The sequence below is a fragment of the Lepidochelys kempii genome, chromosome 11 (genome assembly GCF_965140265.1).
Source record: "Lepidochelys kempii isolate rLepKem1 chromosome 11, rLepKem1.hap2, whole genome shotgun sequence".
Taxonomy (NCBI): Eukaryota; Metazoa; Chordata; order Testudines; family Cheloniidae; genus Lepidochelys; species Lepidochelys kempii.
Window position 1 is genome coordinate 34,372,911 of NC_133266.1, and position 15,021 is coordinate 34,387,931.

Sequence of the window (15,021 nt, forward strand, 5' to 3'; positions counted from 1 at the left end):
TTTCATGTTTCAAAGAAGGAAAATCATTTTAGACTTTATTTTTACTCAGATTTCAGTGATGGAACGGGGGAAGGGGCGGGAGAGAGGGAAAAGAGACAGGATCAAATTCTGCCTTTAGATATTCACACAGAACTCCAGTTGAAGTTGGCAGGATTCACACACACTTGCCTGAGGACAGAATTGGTCCCTGTGGATGTAAATACAGAGATTTCATGCAAGTTCAAACTCTCAAAACCACATGCCAGTCCATTGCATATGGTCATGGTTTAGAGCTGGAAAACTTTGTCAGTACTTGCTGCTAACATGCATATGGGGTTTGAACTAAAAGCATTCACATAAAAGGAAAATGGAGAATGATCAGCATGGCAAGTTTATCAGAGTGTGACATTTCTACAGAGCAACTATCTAATGAATATCATATGCATATGATCTTTTTTCAACAGAGAAGTTTGATTAGAGTTGTGGGATAAAACTGTCTAATAAATGTGGCAACATCAAGCAGTTTTATTTGTTTTGCCCCACTTCTGATTCAATTTAGGTGCCTTTCTCTTTGTTATCTACCAGCTCATCATGCAAAAAGGTTACAACTAAAAATAGAAAACATTAAACAAGCTCTAAACCCAACAGATAACATGGATATTCTCCACACTTTACACTGGAATTAAATTTGATACAAATACCTCCTGCTCTTACCAGTGGATGGTGTTATTCCATGTATTTAGGAATGAAGCAGACAGGAAAGAGATAAATCTTTCATAAGTACAACATAAATCAGACAACTGGCATATCAACCTTGAATTGATGTGTAATTTATTCAAACAAACATACATTAAAAGTAAATTAAATGATTGTCAGACTTGAGAGAGAGAATAGCATGAGAGAGTAAGAAATAAAACATAACAAACAAGCCACTAATCTGGACTGTTATTGTTTCATATTTTATTTAAAACAAAACCTTCATACTGCCTCACAATCATATTGATGTAGGTGGGGCTGTTTAATCCATTTAATTTGTATTTCACATAAATGACAAATCCAAGACAACTCCCAACACACCGATTTCTGTATTATGCAAAAGTTTAACCAGACAACATCCAATTTGTGGGTACTGTTTCACATCCAGTCACATCCAGTAATCAAAGGTGAATGAGTTCCTTTTAAGGTGCACTCCTGCTATTTAATATCTTCAGAAGTACTGTGATGGACTAGAGTCAGACCTACTCCAACTCAAGGGCTGGATTCAGCACAATAGTGAGCATCTCAAACCCCACTGACTTCAGTGAGAGTTAGGGCCATTCAGTAACATATATGATCAAGCTCTGATGCTGCCTTTCCACTAGTTTAACCTCAGAGAGGCTTGTTCAAACACCACCTGTCCTGTTCTGGGGTATGAATTCTCCCCTGAGGTGCAGCAATGCCTGTGGAAGTGTGTCTGAGTGTGTGCGTGTGGGCAATGGGGGATTGATTATAGGTTGTTGCCCATAAAATCTGCTTTTATGTAACAGTAACCAAGAAGTCAAGCTGTCAGTGATTGAGCCCTAAATGCCTTATCAAATCATTGCCCTTATCTACTGACATAAGGTGTGCACTCTTCCAATTTATTCACAGAGAAACAACCACCCCTCTGGAAGATTTTATATTTAAGGCAACACTAGTAAGGGTTTAATTTCTATTTACACGTACTGAAACTTGTGGAGATTCTTTTCCTTCCAACCATTTAGAAAGCTAGGCAAGGTCTCAGATCTATCAGTCTTAGAATACCTTAGGAAGTTATCTGAGCTTGTATTATGCCATTGATGGCTTGAACATGAGTGATTCAACTTCTCAGAAAGGAGATTTCTGTCTTTTGGAAAAAAAGCAGAGCAAGTGGATGCCTACTTCTGCTAATGATGTTATTTCCTTTTAGCATGCCATAGTCTGTAGCTTGATATAAGACTTATTTACAGTATTCTGTCAGTGTCTATAATCAAGTGTCAAGGGTAAAAAGTATAGATCTTGGATCCTGGCACTTCTTTCTAAAATAGAAAAACACTGAATTGCAGAATGGTTAATTCTGTGATGGCTTTCAGCAAAGACATGGAGATTGGTGGGTGGGAGCAGTTGTTATTCAGGCTATTTTCTGATTAGAACTCCTCTCTTTTGGGATGCCAACTAATCCACTTTCCCCACCTCCAAAATACATGTTACACTGTACTAGTGCTGTGTCATTCAATGCTGAAAAAGGGCCTCACTCTGTACTGATTTTATGCAAGTGTAATGCTGTATATTCCAACTGAGTTACACTGGTGTGAAACTGAGGTGCCTGGATCAAGGGGAATGTTTAAAAGTAATCCTGAAAAAGCTGCATTTGGAGCAAGTGTTCTTAAGATTCTCTCTCCTGCTCCACTTTCTTTTTTTTAGCCCATAGCACCCAGCAGTGGTTCCCAACCTGTGCCGTGTGTACCAACACTAGGAGTTCAATACTTAGTACTATTGGCAAGATTTTCAAAGTGACTAGTGATTTGGAGTGCGCCAGGTTTTGGATGCCCAACTTTGGTGCTGAGCATCCATTCTCTGAAAACCAGGTACCTTTAAAACATCCCAAATCTGGCACCCAAAAAGTGAAGCACTCACCACAATTACTAACCATAAAAAAAATATATTGGCCATTGTCTTTTCCTCACCATCTGTGCCACACCACTGGCTGCCTCCCACGTTAATCATGGAACTCCATGTTAACAATGGAATCTGGGCTGCTCCAAACTTTCAGGTGGCCATAGCATGCTGTAAATATTTATGCAGAACTCCCTTGGGTTTCAGTGGGCTGCTCAACGTAAAAACTGATGGTGTGCTATGATCCAAAGACTGTGAAACTGAGATTTTGAGAAGGGTTAATGTACAACTAAATTAGAAGTGGTGGAGAATAGCAAGAATTGAGTCTACTGACTTGATACAGTTTCTCCAAAAGGAGGAAAGTGATGTCTTATGGGTCTATGCTACATTGCACTTTATAACAGGACACTGCTATGTGACATCTTGTTTCAACACCATGTGATGACATGGATTGGGAACCTGGGCTTGTCTCCAGGGCAAAAAGTAAACCTGCGAGAAAGAAACATAACCTAGCATTGCCAAAATTATGAGAATCGTTTCATTCTAGACCCCTAGGACTTTGTGATGTTAGTTTCCAAAAGTAGAATTACATACCATATTCATGTCAATGCCATTGGTGTACGTCCACGCATGCTGGAAGTACTCCTCGAGTCGCTGCCGCAAAGGGTTGGGGATTTGATGAAAGCGTATAAACTCTTTTACTCGCAGCATCTGCATGTGATACCGTGCAGTTCCCGAATACAGTCTTTGGATTATTGCAGATACATTTCCAAAAATACTCGCATACATTAATGCTGGATTAGATAGAAACAAACCAACAGTTAGCTAATATCACTACATTCTGCACACAACACAGCTGTTATTACTGCAGAGACTAGTATGGAAAACAGGTCAGATCAGATCTAGTAACATTTTGGTCTTTTAAACAGAAACTGGATTTGATATTGCCTGATGTAAGAAAAACATTCATAGCTTGTTAATTGTCTGAGTATGTTAATGGCAAACTTCACAGAAGGAACATTCACTGAAAGAAGTTTTACAAATATTAGCTAAACACGATTGCAATGTTTGGTTTTGAAGATTTTTAGTTCTGATCCTGTGAAGATTATGCACCTGTGGCTTAACTTTACCAGCCTATAGACTTCAACAGGACTGCTTGCAGTGGGTAAAAGTAAGCAGGCACATGAGGTTTTGCAGGCTTGGGGCCTAAAACTGAAGTAGAGTGCGACCGTGATTATCTAAAGGCTATTGGGAGGTTAGTTTGAGTAACAGGTTCTTGTTCAATCTAATTAAATGTTATAGGGGGACAAGATCAAGTTTCATATAATGCAGAGTTTTAAATAACAGAGGTTGAAATAACGGAGACTGGATGGACTGCTGGCTGTTTGTAGCCAAATCTCAATTTTGTATTTTAAAATCTGTAATAATATGATAAATGTTTGGAGCCATTCCAGACACATGCTCCTGACATAAATAAAAAATAGAATCAGATGTAAGTGTCTTTAGGTTAAATAGCTCCAATAACTCACTGCAAACTCATCTCTTTATCCTGTAAAGCAATTTGCTTATAAGGACACATGCCTATGTAGAGCACCACTGACATAAATAGGACTCTGTGGGTGGCTCCTTTGCAGGATCAGGATCTAAGGCTGGTTTTAGTGCATTCGATTTCTACTCCTTAAAATTCCTGTTTTTGGTAACTCAATAGATTTTGTTAAATTTCCAAATGAGAGACACAGCACCACCAGTTTATAGTAATCATTTTGATTTTTTTTTCCTGGAAAGACAAAGAGAAGACACTGCCTTTCATCTAAGGGAGAAAAGCTAACGTGATGTTAGTTCCTTTAATGTTACATCAAAGCTCTAGAACTTCAATGAGAATTTCAATGCTGCACCTTGACTACCAATCCCTAAACTAATTCAATCTGATTTAAAAATAAGCTCTACTAAAACAATAGTTTTCCATAAAAAGGTGGTTCTGTCTTTAAAGACATTGGCTACTGCTGCTATGAAGTCTCAATTTTTGTGAAGAATACCTTAACATTACATATTTTTCCTTTAGCAGTTGTTATTAACAGAAGCAGAGACTCTATGGTGGGTTAATGGATCAGAAAAGCAAGTCAGAGGAACATAGGAACTGCCATACAAATCATACCAATAGTCCATCTGGCCCAGTATTCTGTCTCTTACAACAGCACTTCTAGTAAAGTATCAAATACTTCAGAGGAAGGTGGAAGAAAACCTGTATTGGACAACCATGGAACAACTTATCCAGTGGGGAAGTCTCTTCCTAACCCCCTCAGTTAGTGCTTGACTTATGCCCTGATGGAGGAGCACTTGTATCCTTTCTGAATAGTTTTTTATAGTTTTTAACATAACTTCATGTGCCATATAAAAGTCTAATCTCATTAAACTATAGACTTTAAACAATATGTGGTAGAAATGAATTCCACAGATTAATTTTATGTTCAGTAAAAACAAAAGTATTTCCTTTATCACCTCTAAATATAATGCTTTTCAACTTCATTGACTATTCCATTATTTGTACATTATGAAAAAATGTAAATAGGAGTAACCCAGTATACCTTTTTTATATAGTTCGTTTTGTTATATATTTATCATATCACCTTTCCTAAATTAAATGGTCCAATCTTTTCATGCTCTTCTCCTTCAGAAGTCTATCTAGGCTTCAAATGATTCTTGTTGCCTATCTTAACTTTATAAGGGCTACGTGTGTTAAAATCTACATATATATTCAGAAAATACACATATAATTATATTTGTAAAAGCAGCCATGCTATTATTGTTCCTACAGTTCTTTAGTTGTAGACTTTTTAAAGGAAAACTGAACCTTGGCAGTTTCATTTTAAAAAAACAGCAGCATTTAATTTCTGCGGTATATGAAAGCATTTAGCCAAGAGACCTCACTTGAAATTTTTTTTCCTGAGAGTTTTAATTGAGTACCCTGTCGTAACATGTACTGTATTTTTCATGTGTTCCCATCAGACTAAATACTATTGTTCTTAGACTGTTGTCACACAAAGTTTCCTCTGAAGACAAAATGGATTTTTTTCTGATAAAGAATTGAGTAAGGATAGGAGGATTTGGCCATACTCAATGGTTCTCATGTGCACTGTCACAACTATTTACAGTAGTAAAAGGTCATAAGAAATAAAGTGAGACCAATTCTATACTGCTTGCTGCTTTCTGTTGCCAAGTGGTGAGAGCACCAGGTGTATGTTTGTCCTCCTCTTCTTGTATTTGATACAAACTCTCTAATACATTCCCTGTAGGTGAGTGTGCTGGCTCAGAATGGAGGAAGTAAGGAATATGAGAATATTACATGATCAAACATAACTCAGTGCATGATGTGGTCTCTGTAAGGCAACTGCTAGAAAGAGGGAACCAGAGAATTTCCGGGAGAATTTGTTGGTGGTGACAGGCTCTTACAGAGTATGTAACAGACTGTTGAAGTTTGCCAATGAAGTTTCTGCATGAGTGATGCACTTAAAAACACAATGTAAAAAGTGATGAGCAGGGCAGAGAACGTGTAGAACCTGATCCTGCAGCAATGAGAGTAATGTTGTTTGGATGCCAAGTAACCTCTGCTTTGAAACGTCAGTAAGGCCAAAGAGTCATATCATTGATATGTGGAACATTGTACTTTAGCCTAAGACTCCTCAGATTCACCTATCCTCCTCCTACAGCAGGGCCCTTTTTTATCATCTGCTCTTGAGAGTCAGGAAGTGGGTTCACAAAGGCTTTGAGACTTATTTCTACTCAGTACTGAGGACACTGTCTAGTGTACAGCCTCATAAGTGCCTGTCCACAGTATCTGCTCACACTAGCAAATGAAACTCTTTCCTCTCACAGCTGCTCATGGTGCAAGGGCTGGCAGGATCAAGGCCCAAATAGGGCTGGATCTGCTCCTGTGTGTGCACTTGACAACACTTCCCATGCAACAGGACAAACATCCACACAACACAGGCAGATCAATGGAATCTTGTGGCTTTTCAGCTATCACCTGTCAAAGCTTGGAACTGGAACCCACAATCAGGAGAGGAGCAAAGCAAATACTCAAATGGTCCGTCCTCTCAATTTTCAACTTTTGACACTTGAGGGGCTTGGTCATATTGGGGCTTATTTGCCAATGTGCTATCTGTTTAAAAAACTTTTTTTCTTTGTCATAAATCAACTGTTTTCAACTAGATGGAAGCTGCTTATTCTGAAAAAAGTCATTTCAGATCGTAATACCACCATGAATAGTGGCCAATACCAGAATTTTAATGCTGATTGTGCAGTGTTACAGCTGCAGGTAGGAATATGGGCTGCATATATTAATGAATGTATTGTGCACATTTGGAAGTCTCACCTGAGCATAAAAAGTGCTCAAATAAGCATTTTCTAATGAGAAAGGGTTGTATTTTGTTTTTTAAACACTCAGAGATCTCCTTTTGGCCCCAATTCAACAAGGGACTTCCTGCACCAGCGGTCTTATAGAAGTCAAGGTTCTACTAATGTGTTTAAAGTCAGGCACATTCTTCAGAAACTTATAGAATTGGAGCCTTTGTCTTTCCATATCTATATATATTTCATGGAGACAATTCCATACCTGAGACTCCACGACACAGCATGATATGCTATAAATATATATTTATGTATCATTTTTTTCATTTATCTGTCTTCCTCCCTCCATGTTTATAATTTAACAAACTCACTCTATTGTATCCATTGTTCAAATCTGAGTTAAACATAAAAGTAAAATAAAAAATACTTACAGCCAATTAACATGACACAAATGGAAAAGATTTTCTCTGAGTTGGTGTTAGGAGATACATTTCCAAATCCTACGCTTGTCAGACTGCTGAAGGTAAAATAAAGTGCTGTAACATATTTGTCCTTGATGGATGGTCCAGAGCTTTGATCAGTCACATTGTAGGGTTTTCCTAATTGTTCTCCTAGAGAATCCAACCAGCCAATTTTTTTAATCAAGTAAGGCCTTTCTACATTCCCAATGGCATACCAAATGCAAGCAAGCCAGTGTGCAATTAGTGCAAATATGCACATAAGTAGCATCAGAACTGCAGCACCATATTCTGAATATCTGTCCAATTTCCGTGCAACCCTCACCAAACGCAGCAGCCTAGCTGTCTTCAGAAGACCGATTAACGTTGTTGTCTGCGAAAATAAGACACAGACATTAGAAACTGATTTTCATCGCTAGCAAGCATACTCCAAAATGGCAAACATGAACAAGCCAGCCTGAAGTGGGTAAAGAAAAAAGATGGTAATTTATTAGAAGCAAAAAAGTTTAAGTGATAGCAACCTATTTCAATTTAATGTTGATTTAATTTCCTCTCACAGCCTCCTACATGATTATAATGTAAAATATACTGAGGAAATGAACTGTCTGATGTGTTTTGTTAATGGTTAAAGATGGCATAACTTATCATTGTGATGTCTAGAATCATTTGAACATTGTATCTGACCTATTTTCCTAACTTCGTAAGGTGACAAAATATTAGAATGCTACATATCATCAATGGCATATGGCATGGGAAATCTAGTCCTACCTTTGTGCAGCAGAACTGCACCAAGTTCCACTGCCACCCTAGGCAGACGGGTGGGGTTTGCCCCTCACTCTACAATTACCCAGCACTCTCTTGTTGGCATTTACCAGTTCCTATCCATTATTCAGTCATTTTATATGCTTGTGGCTAGTGCCCTTTAAAATAGATTATCAAGAACACTATAAAGAGTAACTATAGAATTTCAAATAGAGAATTTAGCAACAAATATTTTGGCTACCCATTAAGTTTATGCGTGTAATATTAAAGCGTAGTAAATGTCAGACAAAGTTTTCTGTATGCATCGATAATACATAACATTTAACAAGTTCTCTTAGCTTTATGAAAGGTTCTGGTGGGAATACTCTGCATATTAAAGTTTCCTCTCACTAAGTACTAAGCTAGTTATTAATGTTTTATTAACCCTCTCTATATTTTATGTGTTTCAGAGTGAGATCACAACAATATTGTCAACCCCTACATGCAAAACATGTGCTGCATGTGCAACATTTGTAAAAGGACAGTAACAGCATGTTTATAACAAATCCACCACTGTTCTATTACGACACCACATGGTGATAATTGGGTGACAACAGCTGATTAAGCTACCGCTATGTGATGGTAATGCCAAAAATTATGAAGTTGGCAGCTGAATCAAAGTCCACTGTGGGTGTAACAAATCAGTGCAGATGGTTTAATGACATCATATTTCTTCTAGACTTATTCCTGGACTAAATAAATGTGTAATTATCGTGCAGTCTGTTATTCATGAAGTATAATATGAAGGACACTCTTGAATTAGAACATAATGATGCAATAAATAGAAGAAGAAAAAACAATGTATCGATGATTGTTTTCTGATTACAGGAATTGGAAGGAAGGTGGTGCAGGGTAATTAATTTTTGCCTAAGATTCTGTTGACAGAGAATAATTTCAGTCAATACTTCAGTTGCATTATGATGGATGAGGCTGAACTGAGAGTGATTTCAACATCTGAGAAGTTCACTAAGGCCCCAGATCCTGTGAAAACCTATGCATGTGCTTAACCTTGCATATATTGACTTTAATATAAGCACATGTGTAAATCTTTATAAAGACTAGGGTCTAATGTTTTAGGACTCTGTCCTGTCCCACTTACACACATGAGCAATCCTCAGGCAAATAGCTTAATTGGTTTCAATGAAATTATTTGTAGGTGCAGTCATGGCTTTGCCCCATTGTACTGCCACGGGAACACACAGAAGGCAGACTGGCACAGTCTGCATCCCCCCTTGCACCAAGACAAAAGCACCTAGTGCCAGAATGATATCTGGTACAGCATACTTCCCGCAGCATGTTTGTCATGCCAATGCTCCACGCACTGCTTGCCCCAGGCCACCCATTCCCACCAGTTTCCCCAGAGGATGTAGCAGCACTGTGGAAGCTGTTCCCCTCCCTGAACTGCTTGCTACCTGATTTCTTAAAATCTTGCCTGGCTGCACAAACCGGGCCACTGACTGGCCCTGTGAGAGTAAGGATTTGCTGGATAACCACTTAATTTTTATTTGGCAGCTGTTCAGGGTTCACTGTGGGTCAGCATAATATAGTTACAACATCACATGCACAGCTATTGAGGTTACAGATTTAAATTAGCTAGAGCCTGATTCAGAGCCCCTGGAAGTCAATGGCTTTTCACTGGGCCCTTAATAGGCAACACCACTCTTTCAGTTACCTTGCTTCAGGAAAGCAAATTCACATTTTGATTACAAATAAAAAAAATCCATCAGAGATGAAAGAGCTTTGCTGTCAGTAGTGAGCTACTTTTATATTCAGCTAGGCTGAGGTGACACCGATTCATTTTATTAGCCAATAAATCTAGCAGTCTTGATACTTTTGATTCACTTGGTCAATGGGCTAAGTGGCCTTTTAAAATTAGATGGTCCTGAATCCTCTTGCTATGGTCAGGACTTGGCTAAGGAGGTGATATTCTTCGAGTACGTTATGTAATTACCAAATAGTCACTCTGGCCATGCTTACAGTACTGACTGTACTCTCACATAACCAAAAATACAAAGAGGACACTATTTAAAAAAATGGAAAGAAATCCAAACCAATGGCTATTTTATAAAGATGAAAAAAAATGCATATTTTTGAAAAGCACAGATGTTTAGTAGAAATATCACAGTTACTACAAGGCACTCATAGTAAAAATCATTGTTTCACCTCGTGCATCAATATCTTGGAAGTCAGAGATTTTCTTAAATGAATGAACAACACTTCGTTCTCCCTATGCCATCGCTTCAGCTTAATACAAGTCAGCTTTGTTAAGAACTTTACTTTAATGGACATATTCTAAACACACTACCTAAACCAAATTGTTGTACTGTACCCCATACTTGTAAATATTTTCTGGTACTGATGAATATCTTTTCATTTTCAAAGGTCTATACAGAGACCATCTTCAGGGGTTCTCAAACTTCACTGCACCTCAACCCCCTTCTGACAACAAAAATTGACCCCAGGAGGGGGGACTAAAACCTGAGCCCACACGAGCCCTGCCCCCCTTGGTGGGGGTCCAGGGCCCAAGCCCAAGGGATTCAGCCCTGGGCAGGGGGGCTTGTAATCTGAGCCCTGTCACCCAGGGCTGAAGCCAATGCCTGAGCCCCGCTGCCCAGGGCTGAAGCCCTTGGGCGTTGGCCCCAGGCGGTAGGGTTTGAGCATCAGCTTTGGCCCCAGGCAGTGGAGCTCAGGCTTCAGCCCCAAGCTCCAGCAAGTCTAACACCAGCTCTGGTGACCCCATTAAAATGGGGTTGCAACCCACTTTGGGGTCCCAACCCACAGTTTGAGAACCACTGATCTATATGTAAAAGATGGTGAACCCCCACATACTTCCTGGACGGCTTCTGACATTTGGTTTGCAGGAATTACATTGCTTCCTGATCCAGAAGGCTATACATTTTAACTTTTATAAGGGCTCAGATCCATGCTTAAAACCATGATCATAACATTCAGATAATAACTCATAGGCCATCTCTGTATGGCTGTGCCCACAACAAGGGCTTATGTGAGCTCACCCCCAAATTGTAACGGTCAATTCAGATTGTTAGGAAGGACTATTTGATACTGTTCCTGAGAAGCTTGAGAGAGATACATGTTTATAAACTTCTGCCTACCATCAATTTAGAAAAAATCCTGCTAATCACATTGGTTCACAGTTAGTTTATCTTCTGGGGAGTATGACGTTGAGTATATCTTATAAAATCCGTACCCATTAGTTATAGGTTTTCCTCAACTCCGCTTACGGTCTCATTCCTCCCTACTGAGGTTAGTTTAGATCCTCAACTGATTTATGACAATTTCCAGAGCCATGATGTTGAACTGATTTATGTTGGAGGCCAACTGATGATGGAATGACTAGAAACAGGAAGATCCATTAGTCTGTCTGATTGAAGAGGCATCATTTGGAAGGTATTACTGGTATTCAGTTGTTTGGAAGACTGAGTTGGGATTAGCTAATTATCTGCACACATGGTGTTCATTCTGAGCGTAAAGCCATTATAACTCAAACCTTGCTGGTTAGATCCCTCATCTTGTTTTGGTGGTTTTATTTTCTTAGAAATATATACATTAATAATAATAATATTATTTTGATCATGTCAGGTCCTATTTGTCTTTTTTAAAAACTAAATAACCCTTGATGTGTATGCGTAGCTCAAGCTGATCCTTACAGTGTATTTATCTACACTGTATTTCCTCTGTCACCACGTTTACCAGCTTCCTAGTGTTGTAAGGTCCTTCTGAAGTTCCTCAAAATCTTCTTTAGAATAGACTAGCTTAAATCATTTTGTGTCACCTGCAAATTTTGGCACCTCTTTGTTCATCTCTTTTCTAGATCATGAATAAACATATAAAATAAGAGCAAGCCTACTAAAGATCCTTGAGGAAAACCACTATTAACCTCTTTCTCTGTTTAAACCATTTTCTAATCCATAATAGAGCTTTGCCTCACCCTGTGATTTCTCAGTTTGCTAAATAGTCTCTTCTGAGGACTTTGTCGAAGTTGAAAACCTTTCTGCTGTATGTGTCATCATTGTCCTTCGCACCAATATCTTCAGTAATGAATGAATATTAGTCATTTACAATAGGGCATTTATTCTCAAACTGTGGTCCATGGACCATTGCTGTAGTTGCGCAGAGAGCTGACTGGGCAGGCAGTACTGGAGCTCCTCCTTGTTTCAAGTTGATACACTTAAAGGCAGCTAAAAATACACTAAAGACTTTCCTGAGATTGCTTATTCATGTAAATGATTTCTGTAGTTCCCACCACAATGTTATGTGATCATGAATGGGTGGAGAGGTGGTCCTTAGGATTGTAAATGCAAGGGGAGATAATTCATATGAAAAGACAGTCCATGATATGAAAGTTTGAAAATTTGATTTGCAAATCAAGTGCTAAAGTGGGAAATGAAAACTATGTATGATATTTTCTGTGATGTTTGGAGCTTGGTTTTAATATACAGTTTAAGGGAAACAGGGGAATCTACCAATTTGAACAGTGGACTGGGAGTCAGGACTCTTAGGTCCTATCCTTAGTCCTGCTATTGGGCATATTGTTTCATCGAAACATTTGCCAAGCTGTAAAATGGACGTTACTTAGCATGCACATTGTGAAACTTAATTCAGAGTTTAGAATAGAAGTAAGTATTTCATTCATATGCCTTCATGTTAACCACAAAGTCATCCCTTTTTCTGACTTATTGTTACCAATTGAAAATGGCCCATTCAGTTGTACATTTCATGGGTGCTCCTGCCTCCCTTCCTACCCCCCCGCATTTCCTAAGATTACATTTTTTCCTGTTGATACAGGGTTTGAACATGCCTTATACAGTAACACTGGTCAGTATTACTATTATTTGTACAAATAGCAATAGTACAGGGTCTTCCTTCCTTCTGTATCTTTCAGGACAATGTTTTCCCTCTCTGCCCCTGATTCAGCAAAAAACACTTATGTCCATAACTTTAAGCACATGAGCACTCCTGTTGAAGCCATTAAAGCACATGCTTATGTCTTTTGCTGAACTGGGGCCAATATGATAAAGAAAAAAGTCTGATTATCAACAGATCGCTCCGTCTTCATCTCTCCCTGCATCTGGGACCTGAAGTGGGAAGATGGTAGGAAAAGAAGGCTTTTTAAATTTTTTCATATTTTTTAAAAGTATCATGACCAATCATGGTAAATGTGCATGCAAATGATATATTTGTGTGTGTGTGCACACTTAGCTATGCAACTGCATGTACATTTTTCTGAAAATCTAGGGCAAATTCTAGCAACAAGATTAAAAATAAACTATCAGCGTAACAGAAGGCAAAAAGATAATGTATGCCATCCCCTAGCCTCCCCTAGTTTCACGGATGTCACTCAGTCAAAACACACAGAGAAGAGAACAGCTCACGAACAGCTATAATAGTATTGTGTTAAAAATCTATTTGAAATGAAAAGGTTTATTTTACATTATATTAATTTTACTCTATTAGTTTCCTGTATTGACAAACTAAGGCACAAACAAAGGTATTCAAGTAATGCTGAATGTGGCATTTTGATGATCTCCTGCCCTTTCTAGGCACAGTTGGATAGCTGATTTGCTAAAGCTGGGTGATCACACATGATGCTCTCTTTAGAACTGCTGTTGCCTAATAAAAAGGATGTCCAGGCACAATTGTTAGCAGGGGATCTTATCTGAAGAACCCCTAGGTAACGAAAAAAGCTTTTTCAGGGCAAAGGCACCCCCATGACTGAAAGTGTCTATGAAACGACAGGCAGTTCATTGTAATGGTTTTACATTTGCTCTCTCTCACTGGGCTATTAAAAAGGGATCACAGTAGAAATATTATACTCAAGAACACAGGAAACCAAACTACAATAAAAGTGAAGTTTAGACTTTCACCCAGCAGCTTTAGAAAGTAACTGATATATCTAATGCTATAAATGAGAGATAGGAGTTTATTGAAAAGATATGTTGAACTGGTCATAAAAGTCCATAGACTGGTTGTTTCTCAGACAAAGCTAACTAGATTCTACAGTGAGCAGAAATATTCAATTATGAAAGAGGGATAAAATGAATAATTGATTTCCTTATATCCACCATAAGTAATAAGCAATACATGGTCCAATATTTTCTGCTGAAATTTGTGCTATTTAGGAATTCAGCTGCTAGAATATTCTTTGCTGCTGTTCTGCAACATTACCTACCTGCCTAGAGTTTTTCTGTAGTGCCCATCACTATAGAATCTAGCACTCCACACCTTTTCCTGCCACATGTCTGTTGGAGGGGAGAACCATGACACTTAGGGCCACATCTAAAGAGTATTGGGAGTCTTTTCATTAACCACAGTGGGCTTTGGATCAGGACACTTAAGAGTGGTTCCTTCCTGGCTTCTCTTCATTCCCTGACTCTATGGACTTTTCCCTCACAGCATAGGGGTCATGTGGATAATTTCCAGAGGGGGAAAGGTGGAGGAGCAGTGGGGGAAGCATCCTATGTAGCCCCTCTTCATAGGCTCACTGCAGCTTCCTCCCTAGATTTGTTCTCTTCTTCTCCATAAATTGTAGGAACAAATTGGTCCAAGTGAATAGCAGCACCACATGGCAGTGCTATCAGTGGTGCCCCTTTCGCGTCTTTTTCCTCCCAGGTGCCAGTTAGGAGATGGTACTTGACTCAAGAAATACAGGAGACTGACCACTGGTAAGTGTGACAAATGCAAAAGATAAGAAGATACTGCTATTGCTGTATCTGCCTCTGTGCCTTTTGGTCTTCTTTTGCAGAGAAAAGCTCTTTGTTGGTGAGGGAACGGTTCATGTTTTCCTCATCCCTTTAATGCACCA

The 15,021-nt window shown here is 38.8% G+C and overlaps 1 protein-coding gene across 11 annotated transcripts in view; it reads right to left on the bottom strand.

Annotated features, from left to right (window-relative positions):
- Positions 1–15,021, bottom strand: part of KCNH7 (potassium voltage-gated channel subfamily H member 7) — a 343,770-nt gene that overhangs the window by 48,731 nt on the left and 280,018 nt on the right. For all 11 annotated transcript variants that reach the window (XM_073305646.1, XM_073305643.1, XM_073305642.1 and 8 more), the window contains 2 exons: positions 7,371–7,770; positions 3,187–3,386 (listed from right to left, as the gene is read on the bottom strand). In XM_073305646.1, coding sequence (XP_073161747.1) covers positions 3,187–3,386; positions 7,371–7,770 — 600 coding nt within the window. The remainder of the gene's footprint in view (positions 1–3,186; positions 3,387–7,370; positions 7,771–15,021) is intronic.